The following is a 24,608-nucleotide window of genomic DNA, read 5'->3' on the forward strand; positions in this document are numbered from 1 at the left end:
TAATAGAAGGATACAGAGAAAACGATGTTTATTTCTTTATTTCCCACAAAAACGAACCTTTTAGTACTCCTAGCCTGGTTTTACAAAATGTTGGCGCTAAGCAATGGTCCTACGCAGCCCCTCCCCCAGGTATATTGAGTCCATTCGAATCAATTCAGTTCTCTTGGACACTCGATTTTTTATCTTGAGCTGTTTAAACACTGGTGTTTCTTGTTCTCTGATCAGATGGCTACAGTTGTAAGTATCATTGTTCATCTTTGTGTTGATTTAGTTTACAAGGGTGTAGCAATAGTCACCAATAGTTTTTCTATATTGAAGTCACTGGGAAAATCAACTAATTTACGAACATAACAAACCCAGGACAATATCAACTTTGTACGACGAGGTGATGAAACAATATGAAAAGATTTTTCATAGCAGGCACTTTGTTGAGGGCGATTTCTTGATCTTGATCTTATGTTGTAGTATGAAGAGTCTTTCTTGCTTGCTATACAGTTCGTGGAAACCTGTAACCCTTTCTATGGCGACCGAAAATTACCGAAGAAAATTGCAATTCTTCTTAATAGACAATGAAAAATTGAGGAAGCGGAGATTGAATATTGATCAGGCATCGTGGGAGGGGGGGGGGGGGGGTGGGAATGGGAAGGGACAGTTCTCAAGGAAACCCATCCCTTGCTCCGCTGCCTATTACCTTATTTTCTCTGTAGGGTTTCCAAACTAAAAACCATAATTTTATTTTGTCTTATATATTTAAGGTGAAAATTTACTCATGAAAACAAGCCATAATTTGTCATCTCAAAACCTAAATTTAACCATTGCAACCCCTCCCCCCGCAACAGTAGCTATGCAGTGATCTCAAATAAGTTCATAGGCTGAGATCCAAAATGAAATTAACAAACTTGTGTTTTTTAATTCACACCATGACTTGATTGTTGGGTCAGCACTTTACACGGACCGACAATGACACGGAGACGAAACGCACAAAACGACAAGGCGAAGAGCACAGAGCCAAACATCCGACTGTCGAATGTGAGAAAGCAAGCGCGCCATGCTGTCACCATGTTACCCCGCAAGCCAGCCAGCGTGCCAAAATACATGGCCGTCAATCGATGCGGCGCCGGACCGTCACACGAAACGAAACGACGGAAAACGCCCACTGACAGCGCAAACGACCCGGTACAGTAGTGGTCCGATCGGGCCGTGAAACGAAAGGCGAAACCGCATCGCTTCGATTCGGTACAAAGAAACCGTGCCAGTAAATAGCCTCAGGTAACAGCTCTCACAAGGTCTCACATGAAAGGCTCACTACCTAGGCTCGATTCCAGCGCGGAAAATGAGCCCGCGCCCCCCCCCCGAGGAGGAAAAGACGGACGAGGAGGGGCGGAAATCGAGCCTACTCGCTACCCTCCAAGAGAAAAACAGGAGCAATGCCCCCTGACCCCCAAAACTATTTAATTCAATATCCATACCCACCCCATGGAAGGTCATTGGAAATTCCGAAGGGGTTGGGGGTCTCAAAGGCCAAAATTTTTAAAGCACAAAGTATGGGACATAACTGGAATTTCCAAAGGGGTGGGGGGATTCAAACCAAAAAAACCTTATAAAACCAAATTGATTGCAAGGCTGGTACAACGGCAGGAGGGCAAGATTTATTGGTCAATATTTGGGAGGGGTATGGATATTTTCTGGAACAACACAATGAGGAAAGACTAGAAGTGAACATTGTAGCCCATTCCAGGCATTCAGTTAGTTGGGGAGCAACGCGAAAACGGCGAGTGGAAAATTAGGGGAGGGGCCCTCACCTTAGTCCCCTCACCATTTTTCTTCATGGTAATCCAGCTTTTCGCCCTGCTCCCCGACTAACCGAACCCCTGGAACAGGCTAGGAACATTAGAACCATACGTGCTCCTCCACCCAACAGTAGCAACTGCTACACTAGAGGACCAGGACCAATAGAATAACAAGCTTGTGAGAGGTGCTACACTTCTGTCATTGTTGCCAATGATTTTTTTCTATCTCTACGTCAGCGTCACGAGTTTCAAGTGGAGATGACATGTGAGGGTTGCTCGGGAGCTGTCACCCGTGTGTTGAACAAAAAAGGTAAATACTGGTACCCCTCAGAGGTACCCTTAAGAAAGGTCCTCACTTTAAATTTTTGGGGAAAGATTTTGGTGTATACTGGGAATTTCATGATGAAAATTAATTGGAAATTATATCCCTTTTTTTCTCACCAGGCGAACAGAACATCGAAATTGACATGGACAAGCAGCGTGTTTATGTGACATCTACATTGTCATCAGATGAACTGCTGGAGACGATTAAGAAGGCTGGAAAAACATGTTCCTACATTGGCACAGCTTAGGAATGTGATGGATGGAACATTTAGTATTATTGCCTTGATGCCATAACAAGGAAATTGCTTTGTTCCCCAAAAGTTCACTGTAGCAATGGATAAAATGACTAATTTTGCAGAGTTTTTGGCAATACATAAATTTATTTAGCGCTTTCGAAGGCGACTTGTTAAAAGTTTGAGTCAAGGGTATAAAATTAAAATTTAACTTGAAATAAATAAGTTGTCTGTAACATGTCAGTAAATTATGCAGGCACCTCCTGCCACCACTATCACCCATAATAATTCTCCTTCAATATATGGGGTGACAGCTCAGGGGCGGATCCAGGAGTTTTCGATTGGAGGGGTCCAAATTTTTGATCCAGGAAACACTGTTGCACACCCCCCCCCCCCCCTAACAGTTGCGCTTGCATGTTATAATTCCTTGGCCCCTTACCGTGTACATGAATTCTTCTCGCCAATATACTTATTTATGGGCAAAGTCGTAGCAGAAATAGGCCTGAACACGGTTTTCAACGCCATCTTGACGAGTAGGCAAAGCGGGTAAAAATTACAGTGTTTGTATGGGAATCGGACGGCAAATATATTTTACAGAATTGAATTCTGGACAACTTATGAATTATAAAGTTAAGATGCTTGGCAAAAGTTTTTATTCGCCAAGTTTGAAGGCTGTTGCTGGGCTAGAAGGCGTTCATTTACGTTTTAATTTTTCCATACATAATGCCATCCCTAATTTGCACACTTTTAATTGTGCAAAATTAAAATTCTTGGACCCTGCTCGAATTGTTTTGAGATTCCACCCAAAAAGTTTCATACTGAAAACAAAGCTCTTCACAGATCTATTAGCTATCTGTGTAATGTCCCTTACTGTAGATTAGGTTGAATTCACACACACACAACACCCAATCAGCGACCAACAAAGATCTCTGTGCACAGAGCTACACTAACAGTGCATATACAGAGGCAACGGAGCGCTTTAGAAAGTGGTGGTGGTTGAGGCGGGGGGGGGGGGGGGTTGTTGTACACTAAGTGAAGCCCAACCTCCCCCCTGGGAGGCGCATACCTCTACCTATATTTCCCAAAACGTCTTCTGCATTACCCCTTTGCAACAGAGTCCCTTAGGCAGTTCAGACGATCCTGCTTCATGGTGCTTTTTGGGTAGTTTTTAGTGCAGAATGCACTATGTGATGGTTGGTGGGGCGCACCCCAACCACTAACCACACCACTAACCACAAGCCACACCGCTAACGCGGGAACAATCACCAAAAAAAAAAACGAAAGGGGAGGGATGGAGAGCACCTGACCGGGCCGAGGAGTCAACGAACACAATGAAGAACCAAGGGAAGCACATGCCTCCTGTGGACACAACGGCACGCATGCGCAGATCAGTCTCTCACGAAAGCTCTCGAGGGAGCCGCGCCACGAGACAGGGCGAGAGAGAATGGAATGCGCGAGGGACAGCACCTGAACCGAAACTCTGTGCTGTCGCCCGCAAATCCGACCACCAGATCCGGAACGAGACTGACACGCCGGCGCCACTGATCGCACAAACAGTGACGGGAGACCCGGGGCTCATGCGGGATCGAGATCCGTGGCGAGACGCCCAGCGACGCGACACCGACTCCGTCACTCCCCGCTCCATCGGCACCCGCTCTCGTGGGGCTCGACCGGCTCACCTGTCCTCGGCGCGAGGAGGGGAGCGCGGACGCGTCGGGACACCAGGGCCAGTGGTGAGTCGTCTCGTGCAGACCCTGTCCGTGTCGCGGAGCGAGGGAGTGTCGTGAGGAGTAGGACACCAGGAGAAGTAGCCGTGAAGCAGAGTAAGCTAAAACGAATTAACATCTCTTTGTTCAATTGCACTGCACTTACCAAATCATCGAGATTTTTTAGTCATCGGAGGGCAGAAAATTTTTACGCTCTGAAGTCGCCGATGCCACAGGCAATGTGGAGTACAATCCACTAGGCTAATATGGCTCTTAACTCCATATAGTGCTTTTGACTTTGGTCTATAAGGTAAAACGATTTAATTCTGTTGACAGATGTTCTTTCTGTAATGGCATCCATTTTAAGAATGGGCCTATTGATTAGCAGGACAGACTATTCTGATTAACCACTTTGCCCTTCACAGAAACAAGTCAAGAAGCTAGACCAATCCAAAAAATCCAACAACTTTATTGAAACCCAGATGCCTTACAGAAAGCAATTTCTTAAAGCAGCTTTCATTAACACCCTAAGCTGTATTGGTCACAGACCTGAATGCAAATAATTACAATAAAAATATGATAGCACAGTCTGCCCAACCAATGCCCTCCCTCACAGTCAACCCACTTTCCTCCCTCCCACCCATAAGGCTTTTTTCTGGGTTTTTGATGATAAATATCTTAAATTTTAGATTTTTTCCAGTACTCTAGGTTTGATCTTATTTTCTCACTGATAAATATATTATTTGCTAATAAATTATAGTTTGTTTCAGTTTCATTTCAAAATACTCTACTTCGAACAACTTGTCAATATTACCTCAGCTGATAAACCATCATAATGAACAAAAATAATTACCGGTGTTACATGTACAAGAACATAAATTCTATCCTTTTTTGAGCTTCCCAAGTTATTGTGATCCCATTCAGAAAACGTTTTAACACTGCGAGGCTCTACCAACCCTTAAATTCTGCTTTTTGTATACAAGGGATGTCGAATGGTAAATGCGAGACTTTGCGAGACTATCTTTCCTGCGAGCCCGAGACCTTTTTAGCCTTGCAAAAGAAATAAAGACTCTGAGAAGGCATCAAAGAAAATTTGAGATAATGAGACCCTGAAATTTGGCTAAAATTTTGCGAGACACACTTTTTGAAGGACCATTCACCACCTCTTATACACTGCCAAGAAATCCAGCAAAAGTGAAAAGTCTATTCAATTCATAAAAACACACTGACTCAAAACAAGGAGGGTGATGATTGTGTCTTTACAAAACAACAAAAATTATGGAATCCTTTTGTGATTAAAAAGAATGAGATATTCAACCTCGGGGCTAAGAATGTTACCCTAGGAAACAGAGATTTCCTTTTCCTCACCAAAAAGCAAGAGGATTTTCTATTGTGCGCATAATTTTGGATCAAATAAGCCAATAAAAATTTTGCTGTTTTATCAAAGGATTGAAACAAACCCATCAATTAATTGTTATTGCCCTCTTTTCTATCTGTCTATCTGAGATTCTAACAGTAACATGTGGAAGTCCCCTCTCTCCTGCCTCTGAGTGAGCAAGGAATTTCCTAGGGTAAAGAATGATTTTTTAAACAATGTTCAGAATACCAAACATTAGCTCACTTCATTTCCTTCTTATTAAAAAAACAATGCCATAAACACTTGCAAATAATCAAGTGAGCTATTGTAATGGTTTGAGAAAAAATAAACTCCAGGATAATGAAATCCATAATCTCCACTAATGATCTTTGCCAGATTTCAATTTCAATTTGTCCTGTGACTCTGAAATTAGTCATAACAACAAGGGGATTCTTGATTCATTGTGTTAGTGATTCCATCGCCATTTTAGTTCCTACAGCTATTATACACCTTTTCCACCTCTGAGGCTCACATTACCGTCGCTTGCATCTAAGCGTGAACACTCCCCGCGGAAACATGATCAAACTGGGTATCAAAAGTGGCATGATTCGTCATCAAACATTGAAGTTTGGCAGACCATAATGGCAACTTTCGTGCTGATAGTTCAACACATTCCAGTTTCAAAACTGTGGAAAGATTGGATGTTAAGACTTCTTCTGACAAATTGATCCTGATCTGTGTCGATATGATTGCAGGTTCACTTGAATCACTTCTGGTGTAAAGTTTCGCCTGTACTCAGTGTTTATGGTGAGCATTTAGGCAACGAAAGTTGCCTTCACAGTCTGCTAAACTTCAACGTTTGATGATGAATCATGCCACGTTTGATTCCCAATTAAATCAAGTTTTTGGGGCAAGTGTTTACGCTTAGATGCAAGTGACGGTAATATATAATTTGGATGTTTTAAATTTAGCAAGCATGTTGCCTATGGTCCTGTAATCAAGAGTTCACCATGTGAGAGGTACTCAAAAGCATATAAAGGGCCTCTAATCAGTTGTGAAGGGCCTCAAAAACAACATGAACCTTTCTTGAGTTGCTCCACGTAAAGTCAGAACATGGTAATACAAAGGAAAAAATCCAATCAAAAGAAAAATTCAGAGCTTGGTGGGCTCTGAATTTCTTTCGAGTTTTTTCAAACATCTTTGCAATAATGTCTTCACTTTACTCTATCAACAGTTTAAACAAGATTTCATTCATGCACACTTCACTTGCAAATTATGAAAAGCACTTTTGATATACATGATGGTGTTGCAAACTGTATCAGGAATACTACTTGATTTTGATTGTGATTTTATCAAATGTTAACATATTATAAAGTATGCAAACTAATTTTACTTCAACACCAACACTCATCAACTGTATGGATTATACTAGAATTTCTACTAACACCAGTATGAAAATATCTGGGCAAAAACAAACAGTAATGATGACAAAAAAGATTGCAAGTTTAGAATTAAGATCCCTGTACACCTGCATATTATTTACTTTAAACTTACAAGCCTGTGAATCTGCAACAAAATATTTAAACTTTGCCCCAATAAAATCAGAATTAATCTATTTGTACCTCAAAGTAAATCCTATGTAACAGTTTTATGTATGTTACATACCTTAACTGATAAATAAACCTTTGGAACTGTACACATTGTACATCATAAAAATTTCATCACCTGATAAAGTATTTTCAAAACAAAATTTACACACCAGTAAAAACCCTGAAGTAATTTGACCCTTACAAACAAAAAATATCACATTCAAACATTACTCTCTTCCCCCAAAAGAAAATATTAAGCAAATTGCATTTTGCTGTCCTTTTACAGCTCCATTTGGTAGATTCCACGTCAACATGGCCAGTGGCTTTGCAACAGCACCTCACCAAGATTTAACCTCAAGCTGCCAGATGCATATATGGCAGAAAATCTGCTGAACTTGCAGAAAACGAGCTTCTCGCAGAAAGGATCTGGGCTGCTAAACAAGAGCTGCATGGCAACAGTCAAACCAAGCCAACACCTAGAAATCCAGGCGACTATCTCCAGTTGAGTTTCACCCTGATTTCAACTTTTCCAGAGATGTGGCCTTTGGCGTGCCATCTTCTGTTTTGCTTGCTGGATTCCTCTGCGCCTTTGACTTACGAACAGCCGACCTCCATAACCACCTGACCTTTCTTTTTGTTTCGTCGTCATTTTCAGGTGCTGACGACGATTCACTTTCAGTGGTAGAATCTTGCCTCTTTCCAAACCAACTCAATCTCTTTTTTGACTTTCCAGTTGGTGACTCGGGTAGGCCGCCATTCACAGCTGTTTCATCCACTTCTAACTGCCCACAAGTTAACAACAAATGTTCTGAAGGCTGGCCTGAATCTTTTGATTCTACTGCAGCATCACACATAGCACCTGCTCCTAAATGACGACTTGGGTGACCATCACTCATATCAAAAGATTTAATTTCTGTTTCTGGCGTGACATCATCATGGTCATTATCCAGTTTGTCACACTCCAGGTCGACCGAGTTTTTTTTTACACTGGGAGATTCATTTTGAGCATCAAATGTGCCGACATTGGCAGTTACAGTGGAGTACGTAGGAGGAAGATCTTCTTTGCTTTCTTCCACTGTGTTGATCTGTGACATGGTTTTCCAAGGACTCGCACTGGAGGAGATTTTTCTTCCCGAACTCACACCAGCCACATTAGCAACATTAACAAGAGCTGCTGCTATAGCGGAACCGGTGTGAGGGTGTGTCCCATTACTTTTTCCAATACCAAATGAGGTCTGCGACATGATCTGAAATCCACACAGTGATTCTATTTGAGACCATCTGTGCTGCCTTTCCTCAAGCTCATTGGTAACTTCAGCAAGAGCTGATCTGATAATTTAAAAATTCCAAATCAGAAAATTAAAAAAATACGTAAAGCCGTTTAATTTTGAGATGTGATTTAACTGGATAACAGTACTCACAGTGCGAGGCAGTGAGGCGTACGATTCATTCTGATTAGCCTAAATAGCACTTTGGTTAGCCTAAATGGCACTCCGGTTATCCTAAATAGCACTCCCATTAGTCTACAGTTAGCTTACCGGTAGGTACCGGTACCTTGTGGTTAGCCTTTTTATTTGGAGTAGGGATTCCTGCCTTGCATGCCTCGCCTCACCTGCCTCGCTGCCTTGCACATTTGTAAGACTCACTTGTACTCTGAATAGTTTAGTTTTATCACAGAGTTTTCTTGCTTTCTCATATAAAACATATGATGCTGACCATGTCAGAATCAAGACCTACCTTGCAGCAAGGATCTTCTGATCAACCTCATCAATTGACAGATCATGAGCCAGGCGAAGTGATCCAATCAAGCTATTCCGTTTCTTCTTTATTCTCTCACACTATTTATTATGAAGAAACGTAAAAAGAAATCAACATCAAGTGATTATCGGTGACACCGATGCTATAGGAAGTTTTTTTATGATGAGTGAACAATGAAGATATTTAATCATGTTCTATTCACTTTTTCACGATCCCATAATACACCTTATTTACCCCCCAAAATTTTGCATAGGCATTGTTTTCAATTTCTCTCGGAATGATTGTACGCCATTGTAAATCCCCCCCAAAAATTCAAAACAATGCTTATCCGAACATTTTGGGGGGTAAACAAGATGTATTATGGGAACGGTGAAAACAGCGAATTAAAAAATATCCATACCCACCCAAAAGAGGGTCATTGAAAGTTCCAATGAGGGGGGGGGGAGGAGAGGGAAGAATTTCTAGAGGGGTTGCAGGGGAGGGGAGGGAGAGGAGAGGGAGGAGTGGGAGTTTAAATATTATCTGGAGTAACACAACCTGCTTGTGTTCCTGATTGAAAAAAAAAATGTTTTTCTTCATATTCAGCCTGGGCTGAACATTCAACTTTTTTAAAACTCATTTCATACCAAAGACAAAAATTATTTTTTGTCAAATAATGTTACAATGTACATGTTGCTTAGTTATAACAAGGTGATAGGTTCAAAACTTACTGCTTCTTTTGCTTCCTTCATTTGTTTCAGAGCAACAGTTCTTTTATGCTGAAAGTGCTTAGTTTCTTTATCAAACGTCATCTGAAGCCATTGCTTCAGAACAGATGGTGCCTTCCATGACTGATATTCAAGTTCTTTCTCAGCCTTCCTCAGAGCTCGACGAACCTAAAGTAGTGTCACAAACAAAAGTAGACAATTTAATTAACTGCACTGGTTGAAGAAATTTGTACAGCATTCTTCTTTAGGGGGCATCTTAACTGTAGTGACCTAGTAATTTGGGTATTGGCCTCTGGATGGAGCTTTCTAAGTTTAAACACTGGCTGGAGTCATTGTGTTAGGGTTCACAGTACATCTCTCTATATGGGAAGTGTCCAGAAAGCTGTGGGGGGAACCTCGCAACAGCGCAATGAGGGGGGGGGGAACTAGCATCCAATTCAGGGGGTGGCAGTCTCTTGCTCTTGCTCTAAATCAGATTTTTTTCAAAGTTGATTTTAAACACTCAGTAAACTGGATATGAGTTAACATGTTGTAAATGTTCAGTTCCAGAAATATCCATACCCACCCCATGAAAGGTTATTGGAAATTCCAAAGGGTTGGGGGGTCTTGAAAGCCAAATTTTTTTAAGGAAAGTATGAAGCATAACTGTAAGAGTCTCTTCACGCTTAATAGACACCAGAGTCAAGCACCTGCACTTATGAGCCACCCTGATCTTTTGACCACAGTTCTGTCTCCTTTGTTTAAGATTAACTTTTACATTCATTGATTTAGACATACCTGCGCCAACTCCTCCTCTGCAAGCTTAAGCTTTTGCATTTGTTCTTCCGTCCCTGTGCGAGTTTCAGACAATAACTGGGCATCATTCTGTAAATGAAGATTGCATTTGATTTCTATTCCATTTGAATTTTGTTAGAACGTACATGACAATTTGTACATAAATGATCACAAGGTACATGGCAGTTTTTTCTTATCTTTTTATAATATCATTATCATAATCTGTAGATTGCACTGACTCTCAGAATTAACTGTAGGATATTTTAGCCAATGAGAAGACAGATAGTGACTACAATCCATTGAAGATGTTAGCTATAAAGAAAACACTAAGCCCAACACCAAGCACAGCTGACTTTTCTGGCCTTCGCAGCTCTAAAGGTTACCTAAGTCTTTGTTTTCATGTGAAATTTTAGCCGGATTTAATTCTCTTTCCGCAGGTAAAATTAGCCAGCAGCTGGCCCTTAGCGACAACCCTGACAATGTATTTTATTATCTTTGTTATTGGATACCTTTGATATTTGCAACTCTTCATTAAGTCTTGCTTCCAAATCAAGTTTTTCTGCAATAGCTACTTGATGATCATCTTCAGCTTTAGCCAACCTAAAATAGCAAATGGTTCCATGTGCATCACATCAGACACAAATTTCAACCAACATTGTGCTGATGTTGGACAATAAATGAAAAACGATTTAAGTTTTTCTGTTTTTCAGAAAAATCCCCTTCATGATGAATTTTGAATAATAATATTGACACTCCCCTTACGGGGCTTTTCAGTGACAATAAATTACCGTAGAAATAACAATTTTAAAGTTATAAAAATTACAATGATAAACATTACTGACAATGATAAAAAACAGAAAAAATTGGATAAAATGAATTACTCCTAATTAATCTATGTTAAAAACTCCTCCATTAATTTTGATTTTAAATGAAATTTAAAAGATGACAGAAATAGTTTTAAAGAGTTTTTAAGTTCGATGTGAGGTTATTCCAAATGTTCACTGTTCTATAATGAAATGTTCTTTGACCAGAGGCAGATTTAAAAAGGGGAATATTATAAATGCTTACTGGAAATGCTACATTTATGCCAAAGAAATGTACATCATTCTTTTTATCATTGTCATAATCAAATGCCCTCCACTTCACATGGATAACAAGTCCAGAATCAAATGCACAGCCCGCAGGTGTTGTATGGGTGGTTGTATAAATTTAAGATACCTTGTTTGTAACTCCTGAAGACCATCCTCAGCCTGTTGCAATATTTTCATGTCTTTCATCATGCGTTCCATTTGTTCCTTGGCTTTGCGTTTCTGTAACACAGCTATCCAACAACCAACAGTAGCAACCAGCACAGAGAATGCTACAACAACATCCTTCAGAAGGCTGTGCCCTGAAACTGAGAAATTAATGGACTTTTTATTGTTATTTTGTTAATACTGGCATTTGATCCCATAGCAATAAAAAATAAAGTCCTGGTTGCAATCCTAGGGATCGGTCTGTAGCATAGAGTGACTAGAAGTATTGCTACTCCCCTGGATGTGATGCTAGTCCATCGCAGGCTCCCCACTTCTCTCCTGCCCAGCTTTTTTCATGTAGGTACCCAATCCCAGGGGGGGGGGGGGTACTCCGGCTTGTAAATGACGGGGATGATCGAATGGAGGCAAAACTAAGGACCCAAAAAAATCCCTAAGTCTTACGACATTACCCAAAAAAATCCCTGGACCAAAAATAACCCCTAAAAAATACCTTGTCAAATTACCCCTAAATTGCCAGGAGGGGCAATAACATAACACAAAGAACTCTTGTTTTGTTTATACATCATACCATAAATACGCCAAGGCCGCGCCAAGGCACTTTAGTTCGTTTTTAATACCCCCAAAATCCTCCATTTAAATCAAGTCACTCAAAAAAATACTTGCCAAATTTTCCAACCCCAAAAAATCCCGGAATCGAAAATTTCAAACCCAAAAAAATCCTTCGATCATCCCCGTCATTAACAAGCCAGAGTACCCCCCCCCCCCCCCCGGGTACCCAATATTACTTCTGGATGGAAAGGGACACTTGAAAGTTACAACCTTACTATACAAATGTAAGTGTCTTGTCCAAGAACAGACCTGTTGAGGTTGAACCTACAGTGTGTGATAGCACAGCTACAGCATGTCTGTTACCATCCAAACAAAAGGTCGTTATTGAAGGACTTTCATGTGTGTGCTAGCTCAGGGGGTTTTTCCTTTTAATTCCAGACTTCTAGATTTTAAATCTTCACTATAGCTCATCTGACATATTTTTCATTATATGTTGTTTATCTCTCAGCTTGATGAATGTGACCCCTAAAGAGCAAGTGAATCTTTCTTTCTTATGTTTGCTACTATAATTTCATTTTCAACTCATCCTGACTAAAAAAAAAACAATAATGTATGTTGAACTTCACAAAGTTTTTGCAAGTACAATCTCAACTGAGATCCTTTTAAAATAAAATGTGTTACATTATCGATATTTCACTGAGTCTCTGTTTTAATCCACCACCTGCAGAATTTTAAACATTGACCAAGAACAAATTAATATTGGCTTGTTTCCACAATTGAAAAGAACAATGTTGCAAAGAAAATATTGAACTGATCGAAAATTTGAAAAATATAGCATTCGCCTTAAAATATGTCACACAGAAACAAATTATTTAAGAAAGGCCAAATTTGTACAAGCTTAAAAAATGGCATAAGATGGCATAAAAACACCACTGTGCAGATCTATTTGAAGAAAATTTTAAATACAACCACACCCTTAAGCCGCCTTTTGTGGCTTTAATAGTCTTGACAGACAAACCTTTACATGAAGCATTTAGAAGCTACTTTCTACATATTTTTAAAGCCAAAGAGACAAAAAATGATCAACTTACAACAAATCAAAGTGTAAATTTTTAGTAAAGCATGTTGCTGAGAATAGTGAACATTTTTTACGAAAGCAAGTCAAATGTAAGGCTACTCACCAAATGGTGGTCCGAAAAGAACAATGTCCATGGCGCGTAAGCCAATTTTCTTGCGATGTTTTGGATCCTTTATTCCCAGTTCGTTCTGCAGTAAACCATTCTCCTCTATCGCCAGCCTGCACATCACAAATGAAAGACAGCTTCACTAAATTTATAATAAAACCCAACAACACAAGCCAAACTTAACCCAAATATGGAACATAGTTACACCTTATGTGTAACTTTGTACTTTTATTGCGAAATGAATTCACACATAACTACTGTGGACATTGAATTAACAATAATCACAAATAAAAAAATATATTTTAAAATATAAATTAATGTGCTCCAAAAATTTCAATATTCCCTTCGGCAAAACTCTGCAAAAAGTGCAAGAAATGGTTTGTATATTGTAAGATTCAATGTTGTTGATTAATCCTAAGTTTCTCAAAACCTGATTGCAGTTGACAGCTGCATGTGTTATTGAGAATTGAGACTAAGCCATATTTCTATCAAACCACCTGGTTGATTACAGATTCCATCATTAGCCATGCAATTTTCTTAAATGCATTCATAAACACTGTCGCGGTAATCCTTTACACGCTCTATATAAATGACAATTTTGGAGGTTGTGAAATTTAAACTAAAGCTTGCTTGCAGGTAATAATCGATTTAAAGAAGCTCATAATTACAGTAGCCAAAAACTCTAATTAAAATTGCTTTTCCTAAAGAATGAAATTCAAGACATGCGATTTTTCATGTTTCCACACTGCTTTCTGTGAAAATACAGCACTTAAAAAATTTACACTCTGTCAATCAACCTTAATACTTGGTATGCCTTTTGGGGGAAATTGTTCAAAGTATAAGAATAATATTTCTATCAACTGGTATAGTTTATATTTTTTTTTGGGTTTTTTTTTTGTTTTTTTTTTTTCCTCTCCACAAAATTTGCCAGTGAGGTCATTTATTTGGCCTTTCCTTCACCTTCTACAAACCAGCTTGCTTTTGCTCTCAAAGCAAGAAAATAAAATTGAAGATGCTACAATGTCTGTGATTCTCTATTTGTAGCATAAATTTAGGATATCAAGGTTTGCAATTTAAACCAGAAAATTATAATGTCGTGATCTAAGAAATAGTTATTTTAATAAGTCGCAATATGGTTTGACTTAAGACACCCTGTTATAAATTCAAACCGTTACATCATTCATATTTAATTAGCATCAGAAAAATGCAATTTATCATGAAAAAGTCAGCAACTACATTATCTTGCTCCACATTAAAGGTAAAAATATAAATTATGTGTGGTAGAGTTGCATGTGTATATTAAAACACAGAGAAAAATCTTATAGAGTAACTAAATTTAATGTATCATTATGTTAAGGAAAAAAAAAACTGTCAAATATTAAACAAACAACAACACTAACAACCATTGAGCTGATGACAAGTCCTAAACAATAATTTTTTTTAGAAATTATGATTCAATCAATATTTAAAAATAGGATTTGTTAATGTATGTGTTGTGGCTCAATTTCTTTACGCTTCTGCCCCAGACTCTCTTTTCTCAAGTCACGCCAACTCGTTCTCATGCATGGCTATTACTTTTTGATAATTTAAAGCAGGGGGGAAAATTTGGGACAAAATAATATCTAGCAGCCCTGAGAGCAAAATTTCTTTTTTATTTTGATTCATTACCGTGGTATAACTGATCCATTGATTCCTGCACTGCTAAAGACTTCAGCGTATTGTGGAAGATGAACAGAATTCTTTAGCCAATCAATGACTTCTTTGTTGGTCCATTTGTGAACTGTTAAACAAGAGAAGGTAAATAAAATTTAAAGGCCATATAACATAAATAAGAACATAAACAATGAAGGAAGAAAACCTTGCTTAAAGGGGCAGTGTAAGTTACAAATTATAAATTCACATAATATTTTTAAAAGAAAATAAAGAATTTAGATGCCTTTTATGGCTCTAGCTATTCATGACAGGACAGGAAAAAGATTTCGAAATCCACTTGCCTGGCTAATGGACTAGAAAAAGTAGTTTTTACTTGTCTCAATTGTAAGCCCAATCTGAATCACAACACTACGGAGGAGCCCTATAATTTCACTTTCCCACTGGGCCACCAAACTTCTATTTCCACTTGCCCAAGAGCAAAATTTACTTGCCCCAGGCAATCAGACCAGGAATTTTTCCTGCCCCGCATGAACAACTGTATCTATGAATACTGAAGATAATTCTGACCTTCACTCTGTACCCAGCTTTGCCAAAGTTCATCAACAGAGATGAAGTCATCATTGCCATGGAAGTGTGAGTGTCGTTCCTCATCAGTAACTTGAAGTTCATCACGCATAAACTATAGAATTCAAACAAATCAAGCATTTAAGTATTGTTTATTTAAACACTGAGGGTTCAACATTTCAGGTAAACAGTTTCACTCCATGGTGATAACTTAAGATGAACTAGCACCCATTTCGCTTCAGGAGGAAAGTGTCATGGCCTTTACTTTCTTGTTCACTCACTCTCTAACCACTAACCTCATTTGATTCACTCAAGTCGACTTTCCCATTCCTGTCGTCATCAAGGTGAAAGTGTATTTTGTTGATTGCTTCAAGATTCACCTTTTCACCTTCTGTCAGATTTTCCAATCCTGAAACAAAAATCAGACAAGAAATGAGTCACTTCTACATGCACCAATAAAACATTTTTTTTTATTGCAAACACACAAAAGCACATCACTTACAAAAATACAAAAAAGTATGCCCACTACTCACTACTTACTATTTACAACACTTACATTACTTACAGTGCGATGCTTACTACTTACAGTGAAATATATATTTTTTAAATACAAAATAGACTAAAACACTACTATACATTGCACAAGAGCTAATTGACAGAACTTACACTGCACTTACAAAAAATACTGAAATTGGCACTAAACTAATCTAAACTAATGCACCAATAAAACATGCAAATTTTAACTTATCTACAAATGATCTACTGGGTCTCACATGCATTTGGACCCCTTACAGTTACTGGACGGTACTTAAGGTAAAGGAAAAGGTAAGTTAAAAAGGTCAAGACAAGTCTGTGTTCGAGCCTAGTGGCCCATTAGATCGAAGCTTATCCTGGGTTTCTGTGGCATAAAGTGACTAAGAGTACTTCTACTTAACAATTAGACTACGAGCCCGAGTTTTCTATGAGCGAATAGTAAACGAGGCGCAGCCGAGTTGACTATCGCTCATAGAAAACGAGGGCGAGTAGTCTAATTGTTTTAGTAGAAACTCTAAAGGATTGCAGTCCAAAACCTACAATATTGTGCACTTTGAAGACAAAAATCAAGAAAATTTACCGCTTAATTAGCTAGGCGCACGCGACTGTTTTCTATCGGCGAATAGAAAACAGTGGGAGAACCAATCAGATTCGCGGATTTCCAATAGAACACAGCTGAGTTTCTACTAATCCTTTATGGATGGGATGCTAGTCCATTGCAGGGTTAGCCTCAGCATTAAATTCACCAGTATCCATCTAGTATACACCTGGATGGAGACATTAACAATACAATGCAGTGCCCCAGCCAAGGCTCAAATCCAAACTGCTCAATCCAGAGTCCAGCATGCAAATCACTAGCTAGGCTAATGCACCTCCCATGAAAGTAATAGCAAAGTACATTCTAGGCCAAACAAGTGGAAACCTGTTGGAAGCAAAACGGCTCAATGGTGCTGACAGTTTAACTCTGGGGTGAGGAGGCAGGGTTGGTGCAGAGGTGACCACATCTCCCACAAATATGACCCAGGTTTGAATCCCAGTGTTATTATGTCGGTTGAGGTCGTTGTAAACAAGCTACTATTCTGAATTCAGATATGGTTGTGTTTAAAGCGAGAAGCTTGTGAAGCTATGTATTCCCAATCAAATTGGAATTTAGAAGTGGGTAAGCTTCTGTGGAAGGAGGAACCAGAGAACCTAAAGAAAAAACACTGCAACAAGGATGAGAACCAACAACAAATTCAACCCACATGACACTGCATCTGGGATTCAAAACCCTGGCTACGTTGGTGGGAGGTGAGCACTTAATTTCACCACTGCGCCACCTCTGATCCCAATATATAGTTGGTTCTTGTTTCCATATATATTGCAAAGGAAATGTTAACATCTAAAAACCCAGAAGTTAACTCCATCTTAAGCATCTTAAAAGCTTTGTTATCCTTCATTCGCCAAAAGACAGCACAAGCATGTTTGAAGGTCAAAAAACAACCAACGCAGCTGGGATGCCAAACAGGTAGCCCCTTCAAAACTCAATACCCAATTTACTTGAATAAGCGCTGCAGTCGTAGGTTTTTAATGTGTATCTAAGATTTTTTAATACTTGTAAATAGGAGGGCCACGACTTTGTTAGCTTTTTAGCTATTAAGTGCTACCCTCTATAAATAAAGACGTTACTTACTTACTTACTTACTAGTCCTGATGCGGTGCTTATTTGAGGAATTCTGTTTAACTTAAAACAGCACTACAAAGCAACTCTTAAGCAATCTTGGACATTTCTTTCCATCAAAAGCGATGTTTTGCAGTTTAAAGTGATTGCTTTACCGCTCGCCCATTAGTTTTTACCTAATTCTGTAAATGTTGTCAAGGCCGTGAACTTTGTCAGGACAGCTAGCGCCACTTCTCTCTTTAGCAAGAGATGAGTACTGACAATCAAAGACGCTATTTTCAATAGTTGTTAATGATTACAGATTCATTGTTGCGTCCAAATTTTAAATAAGCAATGCCCTCAAATAAGCGCCGCCCTCAAATACTGATAAAAATCGCACTTGAGGCGCAAAAAATGTAATAAGCGCTGCAGCGCTTATTCGAGTAAATACGGTATGTACCCCGTATTTATTTAGCTTAGCTTTATTTATTTAGCTTAGCTTTATTTAGCTTAGTTTTAAAAATTGTTTTGAAACAGCTTTTGCACAGCTCAGTTTTCCATCACTAATGGTTGTCTTGGTAATAACAGTTTTCATTAAATATTTTTATTAAAATATTTACATTATGTTTTTGCTATTTTAGACTTCTTCAATTCATCCTGAAAATGACTAAGCAGTTAAAACCATTTGGTGGATTTCAAATATATTTTTATCCTAGTTAGCGTAGTACAGAGTATTTCAAAATATCAATAAAATTATACCATAAAACCATAAAATTAATTCATGAAATTAATATGCAACGGAGGCAAAGTTCAATTGTCCTAATTTACATCCCTTGCTTTGCCTAACATGTTTAATTATTAAACAACATCAGAAAAACCAAGCTCAGAATTCAAACAAACCATTTTGTACAAGTGTGAATTTGCAATCACAATATTACTTATGCCTTCCAATGTCCAGCCTGAACAGTTATATTGTTAAAATGTACCAGCTTACCATGAAATAACAAGTGGAAAAAGTAAACAAAGCTATATGTAATTGCAACAAAACATTGATCATTGCTTTCAATGAGTTCCCTTGGTTTGAAGTTTATGCAAATGAAATATTGACTTTCTAAACAATCCAAGGTTGTAAAGGAGTCTCCAGAGATTTCACTAAAAGCTTTTTGGCAAACTTATTAATTTCTTTTTCTAAGTACTTATGCTCTGTATTCTATGTTAGAAAAAGGATTTACAATGAACTAAACTTAAAGCTTTCTACAAACACAGCCAAACAAGCTCGTGCGGTGCAGAATTTATCTGTCCAATTAAAGTTCTACAAGTATTAGGTTAGGCCTTTGCATACTAACAAGAACGAAAATTATACAAGTTCCTTCGAGTCTCGAATTCCGAAAAATCTTTTGTTTTGACAGCTTTTCACAGTAACGCCGGCACGGCGGCTAAAAAAGTGAAACTAATGAATAAAACTAAAATAAAGTTTACGCTTGCTAGAGAGAGTCCCGTTTAGAAATATTAAGCTTACAAAAGTCATTTGAATTTCTAAACCTTAAGCACACATAAACAGTTATTACTTAAATACGGGAATTAGCAGTTTCGGTCGATTGATGAAAGAAGAGTTTTCAAGTTCATGCACATGATATGTACTGGTACAACTGACAAATAAAACTAGACCCAAGAAAACAAATTCAAAACAAAATGTCTAAAATCTACTGAGAGAAATTAACATATAATTTTGCGGCTTACCATTGCCCGTTTGACCGCGACCTGGCTTGAAAATTCCGCTCGTCATCAAAACAACCAATAACAGTTTGATCAGGCATGATATTGCCATCTTTCAGTGATAATATCAAACCTCCTGACAAATATTTTGCGCCGAGAAGGCCGCTATAATCAACTCGATTCCACCATGTTTGGACTGACTCGTTTCGATGACTCGCGAGCACTTGTACATTCGGATGCGAAGGAATGACACGTAAATCTTCGTAACTATTCGGAAACGTTCGGGAAAATGGCAGGCAGTTTCACATTTTTCCGTGCAAGTGCACAATATCAAGTCTTCAACGATGAAACTCTTGCTCTAAGCGATATTTCATTATTCTTCCGCAAAAAGCGTTCCATTTTTAGCATTTTAAAATTATATGTGATTGTGTGTGTGTTTCCCCTCTTTCCAGCCGTTTCCGGTTGCTATAACTTCCGGTGGGTATGACGTCATAAGGGTAGGACACGTCAGGAGTTTACGATCGATCGATTACTCAAGAATTGTTCGTTTCTCTGAAAATGCCGGGCGATCCGAGCCCAAGAGGTAAGTTTTATATTTCCTAGGCTGTACAGTCGTGTTTCCTTTTAACGGATTGATAATCACTGAATACGAAACACCGGGAATGTTTGCTCAAAGGCAAAAAGGTACGGAGTGAATTCGAATTTAATCAGTGAGTCAAAACGTACGCAATATGGCGGGTCCTTCATCATGTAAACTCAAAATCAAGATTTTGTTATTCGGTGGTACTCTCTCCTGGCTTTGATTTAGGCCTTTGGTATCTTTCGTTTCTATTTTAAGTGGAAGATTTCTCTGGTTCCACTTCAGAGTAATTCACTTGATGTGACTTTGGTGAAAGAGACTTCACGCTAGAATCAGAAAATTATTCATGGAACGAACCGTTGTTATTACTGAATGAATTTGCGTCACAGAAATGCTTTCATTTTCACGTTTTAAGCATTGTGAACGGATTTCGTTGAGCTGGAAAATTCTTATTATACGATTTCATGTTCCCCTAGGAGTAGTTATAGAAAACTCTAAGGCAACAAAGAAAATATTTATATCTGATCAGAATATTCATACGTCAAAACACTGAAAATTAATCTTCGAGAACCAGAATCTTCCAAAAGTACGCGTACAGTTCTTGAGTACGGCGTAACAAATATGGTTTTCTCTTCCACTTTAGCTTCTTCTGGCGGCATTATAGCTTACAATGGCGATTCTGCTCGTGGCTGGAACGATCCACCAACTTTTGCCTTCTCTAATAATAAGACTGGTAATAAGCCGAAGTTAGATTTGAGGAAGAGAGTTTCACATCAGCAAGCGCTTCATGGAGGACAAACGCCTGCGTCAACTATACATGCGCCTGTTGTAAACAATGACGATTTAACTAACGGTGAGTTAAAATTAAAGTTTTCTAGGTAAAAATCTAGTTAACGGTGTCAAAAAAGTATTGGAAAGAAGCACAGAAGTAGAGTTTTGATCAATGACGAAGAGCGTAAAATTTGTTTAAATTTCCTGCTGAGTTCCTATACACTTTTAATTGGATTGAAATCTCTCATGTTAAAATGTATATTGGTATATGTAAGTATAGTTTTTGACTGAGAAACGTACTAAGAACTTTCCTAAATTTTCTCTCTTGGTTTTACTATAAGTCACGAGTTTTGTTTACTGTACACAATTTCATAGATTGATTAATGTCAAATTTCTCATTACCATATAAGTAGATTGTCAATCAGGGTGACGAGAATAAGAAAATTTGTCAAAATTGGTAACGTCTTGACATTGCACCATTTTCTAACTCACATTACTGCCATTTTAAGTGCTACGGTATGTGAACTCTGAAATTGAAAATCCAACTAACGATTACGTTTTTTCGCTGCCATCAGTCACAATTATAGCAATGGCCAATGAACCATGAAAAACAGAAACAAACAAATTGGATCGAAATCTACCAATCACAACTGACGGACGTGACCTTTTGATCCAGTTGAAGTGAACTTCTGTTTCCCCAGAGGTCTGCTAAGATGATTGATGGCAGCAAAAAGTGTAAACCGTTGGTTGAGGATTGAATTTCAGAGTTTTCATATCACTGAAAATCGCAATAACTGTGGCAATCAGTAATTCTAACCTTGTTTTCTTCAGGTGTTGCTGGTCTAAAGCTCAATGGCGCAACACAGCCACTTTTCACACCACCAGCGCCACCGGTGACCACAGCTGCTCCCCCTGTAAGCAATCTTTTGGGTGCTCCGTCAATGCCAGCTTTGTTTACAAGAAGCATATCTACTCCTTCATTCACTGACGCAGCTGTGTCAAATACAAGCCAGGCATCTGTGAACTCAGTACAAGCCATGAACTCACCAACAGTACATGCTAAATCAACAGACGATCTACCAGGAAATCTTGGGGGGCCATTGTTTGATCTTAAAAACCATAGTTTTGAACCTGTAAGAACTGCACCCTTACACAGCATCCGTTCAACAGCAGAAATTAGTGATCATTTAGATGATCATCATTATAGTCATAGCTCACCACAGATATTTCATCCCATTACGCCACCTCTTACGACTGCCGCTACTGTGCCAAACTATCAAGAAGGTCCACTTGTCACTCAGCCATCCATTCCGCCACTAGGCCATGTGACCCCTCCGCCACCATTACCATTCCAACCGCCAGTAGGCCACATCACACCTCCTTTATACCCAGTACATGGTCAGAGTCCTATTCCGCCGACAATCTCACCCCAGGGAAATGGCGTGGTGAACCACCTTCCAGCTGGACATAGTATGACTCCACCACCTCCCCCAGGGAATCATGTAGCACCCCCAGTGTCTTTGAGTGCTGGAAATACTCCTCGAAGTACATCACCCTCAGGGCAAGACAAAAATGAAGATCCTGTTAGTTCAATGGATGATCAGGAAGGACTAAAAGTGACCATGGATGCTTTGCAGGATGTTGTTGAGAAGCTGAAGGACACCTTACAGGTTGGTACTTTATTATGTTCTTCACTTCTGATCAATTCTTTTTGCTGGCAAGCCAGTTAACTCCTGCTAAGTTTCTGTTGTACAAGACAATTTACCAGTTGTTTGCTACGCTGTTACTCCTTTCAATCTTAGGCTCTTGCCAGCAACCTTTGTCAGTTTCTGCTGATGAGTGACCAACTTAGCTTCATTATACAGATGCCTCATTATTACAGACTATGCTTTTGGCCCTACACATGGGTTTAACTCTCATACATGGCCTTTTTTCAATGTCTCTGGTACATCCATATGGAGGGGGGTGTAAAGGGGTACAAAAACCGCAGAGAAAAAACAAACAAAAACTACAATACCACATTATCTCCACAAACCATAAACCACTTAATCTCAAAAACCATAACACCGCAGGTTACAATAAAAAAATCCGCAAAACCACACCAAAAATACCACAATACCACAAACCTTTAGGCCGCCCTCCATATGCGCAGTAGTGTGCATATACAGCTCTGACGTTATCAAACATTTATCACCTCTAACCTCCACTTCTAAGTTGTAAATTATCGAACTTAATGTTGCTTTGCAGAAAAGAGTTGCTGATGATATTGCAAGAAGGCTACAAGTCATGTCACAGAATTGGACAAATGGCAAACTAAGTCAGGGTGTTAAGAGCAGAATGATAAAGCTTGCAAAAGGTAAAGTTAACACATTCACCATTTCATCAACTACAGGTAGCTCTAAATCATGTAAAAGAAGCAATGTCACAAATTATATATTTTAAGTCATTTTTCTGATTACTCTCAAATTGAAGAAAACCTCAAACTAGTAGTTTTCTAACATAGAGAAACACCAAAGGAGTAATAAACCCCCGAAAATAACCAATTAAGGATGGTTTCGATTGATGAAGTTAAGACTGATTATGATTGAGAAAATTGAGAAAACTTGCCAATTTTTTTTTAAGATGCGTTGTCGTGACATTGCTCCTTTAAACTTCGGTAATCACTACAACATAAGTTTTGAAAAAAAGCTATGTCATGGATGGTGCATCAAATAATTATGTTTTCAAGGTTGTTGTTCCTAATCTCAGTCATAACGATTATTTATTTAACTCTAACTTATTTTAAGTTTATTAATAATTACTTCTCTAGTGAAAAACTATTATGTTGATGTTGCTTTCAGTTTAGAAGTAATTTTGTGCTTAAAAAAATGATGACTTAATAAGTTTTGTGACATACAATGTAGCTGTATTAAGAAGTTGGCGGTACTTTAAAAACTCCATATTTTCGTCAGTCGAGATTAATTCAAACTTTTCCAAGTCTCTTAGTTATATTTGTCTTTTTGTTCAGCTCTAGATGATGGCAATGTTGATGAGGCACACCACATTCACATTTCCCTGATGGTAGACTTTGTTGCTGAGGTAAGTATCTGTTCTTCTCTGCTGATTATTTTGTTATTATATACCCGCCAACTTTTTCTGGTTGAAAGGCGTGAGATTTTTATCCTGAAATTGCCAGGATTTCCGAAGACAATTCGACAATGTCCGGCGTTTTCCGAAGACGTCTGAAGTATTCCGAACATATCCCGATCCCAGTGCGTGGACGTGTTTTGCTAAACACGGCCTCGTTCCCAATGCTTCTCTTGTCAAAACTCTGAGATTTTGGGGAATATGTCGTCATTTACTCAATTTACATGGAGTTTTCGTTTCTCACATTAGTTTGAGTTAACATTTTTTTGGAAAGTGTGTCAGTTATGGTTGTTATTATTCACATTTTTCAACTAGGTGTAAATTGGTTTGTAAGCATGAGTTGACATGAGATCGAAATCTTCAACTCGCAGGTGTGAAACTCACGCCCAAGTCGTGAGAGTTGCAGTCTATAGAATGATGTGGTCTGTCCATTTCCACAGACTTACCATAAAGTTTAAAGCATGCAATAACTAACTTATAAATGTACCCATAGACATCTAGCTACAAATGACTAATGAACAATTATTGGTATTCTCTTTGTCTAGGTCAACCAATGGATGGTAGCTGTTAAAAAATTGATCAATTTAGTCCGTTCATCAAGTGCATTCCCAACTCACTCCTGATGATGAGAGAATCAAAAATAATTATATTAAAATTAATATGAAGACAAGAAATCCAATGGGACATACAATAAAGATACTGGGAACATTTCTGGATCCAAGGAAGAACTCTTGTCCTGTAAAGCTTTTAAGTAGATGGAAGAAATATGGATCAAGAGACTTGAAATCAAAGAAATAT

The 24,608-nt window shown here is 38.6% G+C and overlaps 3 protein-coding genes across 4 annotated transcripts; 2 read left to right on the plus strand and 1 right to left on the minus strand.

Annotated features, from left to right (window-relative positions):
- Nucleotides 1-93: 93 nt before the first annotated feature.
- LOC144653943 (copper transport protein ATOX1-like) lies at nt 94-2,572 on the plus strand. Its single transcript, XM_078514078.1, has 3 exons — nt 94-237; nt 2,028-2,100; nt 2,235-2,572. Exons 1-3 carry the CDS (start codon nt 226-228, stop codon nt 2,360-2,362), a joined length of 213 nt encoding a protein of 70 aa, XP_078370204.1. The 5' UTR covers nt 94-225; the 3' UTR covers nt 2,363-2,572.
- Nucleotides 2,573-4,502: 1,930 nt separating this feature from the next.
- On the minus strand, nt 4,503-20,011 carry LOC144654700 (stromal interaction molecule 1-like). Its single transcript, XM_078514917.1, has 11 exons — nt 19,358-20,011; nt 15,741-15,853; nt 15,448-15,559; nt 14,896-15,007; nt 13,225-13,340; nt 11,457-11,634; nt 10,748-10,838; nt 10,242-10,328; nt 9,468-9,632; nt 8,737-8,837; nt 4,503-8,328 (listed from the first exon to the last, which is right to left on the minus strand). The coding sequence occupies exons 1-11, from the start codon at nt 19,443-19,445 to the stop codon at nt 7,509-7,511; spliced, it is 1,983 nt and encodes a 660-aa protein (XP_078371043.1). The 5' UTR covers nt 19,446-20,011; the 3' UTR covers nt 4,503-7,508.
- Nucleotides 19,807-24,608, plus strand: LOC144654719 (uncharacterized). Of its 2 annotated transcripts, none has more exons than XM_078514944.1 (6): nt 19,807-19,916; nt 20,557-20,766; nt 21,516-22,354; nt 22,932-23,040; nt 23,692-23,762; nt 24,356-24,608. In XM_078514944.1, exons 1-6 carry the CDS (start codon nt 19,892-19,894, stop codon nt 24,431-24,433), a joined length of 1,332 nt encoding a protein of 443 aa, XP_078371070.1. In that variant the 5' UTR covers nt 19,807-19,891; the 3' UTR covers nt 24,434-24,608. The 2 variants fall into 2 exon arrangements, with proteins under 2 accessions (XP_078371070.1, XP_078371071.1); XM_078514945.1 differs by having other exon boundaries at nt 19,886-20,017.

Source organism: Oculina patagonica, chromosome 5 (genome assembly GCF_052425735.1).
Source record: "Oculina patagonica isolate OP01 chromosome 5, crgOcupat, whole genome shotgun sequence".
Lineage (NCBI taxonomy): Eukaryota > Metazoa > Cnidaria > Anthozoa > Scleractinia > Oculinidae > Oculina > Oculina patagonica.

Bases quoted from the DNA above. Each gene is read 5' to 3' on its own strand.
- LOC144653943 (XM_078514078.1), top strand. The intron at 2,101-2,234 runs GTAAATACTGGT...TTTTCTCACCAG, and splicing joins CCGTGTGTTGAACAAAAAAG to GCGAACAGAACATCGAAATT.
- LOC144654700 (XM_078514917.1), bottom strand. From the start codon at position 19,445: ATGGCAATATCATGCCTGATCAAACTGTTATTGGTTGTTTTGATGACG. The intron at 15,008-15,447 runs GTCAGAATTATC...CTTGTTTAACAG, and splicing joins AAGCTGGGTACAGAGTGAAG to TTCACAAATGGACCAACAAA. The intron at 10,329-10,747 runs GTATCCAATAAC...CTTCATTTACAG, and splicing joins AAGAGTTGCAAATATCAAAG to AATGATGCCCAGTTATTGTC.
- LOC144654719 (XM_078514944.1), top strand. From the start codon at position 19,892: ATGCCGGGCGATCCGAGCCCAAGAG. The intron at 19,917-20,556 runs GTAAGTTTTATA...CTTCCACTTTAG, and splicing joins GGGCGATCCGAGCCCAAGAG to CTTCTTCTGGCGGCATTATA. The intron at 20,767-21,515 runs GTGAGTTAAAAT...TGTTTTCTTCAG, and splicing joins CAATGACGATTTAACTAACG to GTGTTGCTGGTCTAAAGCTC.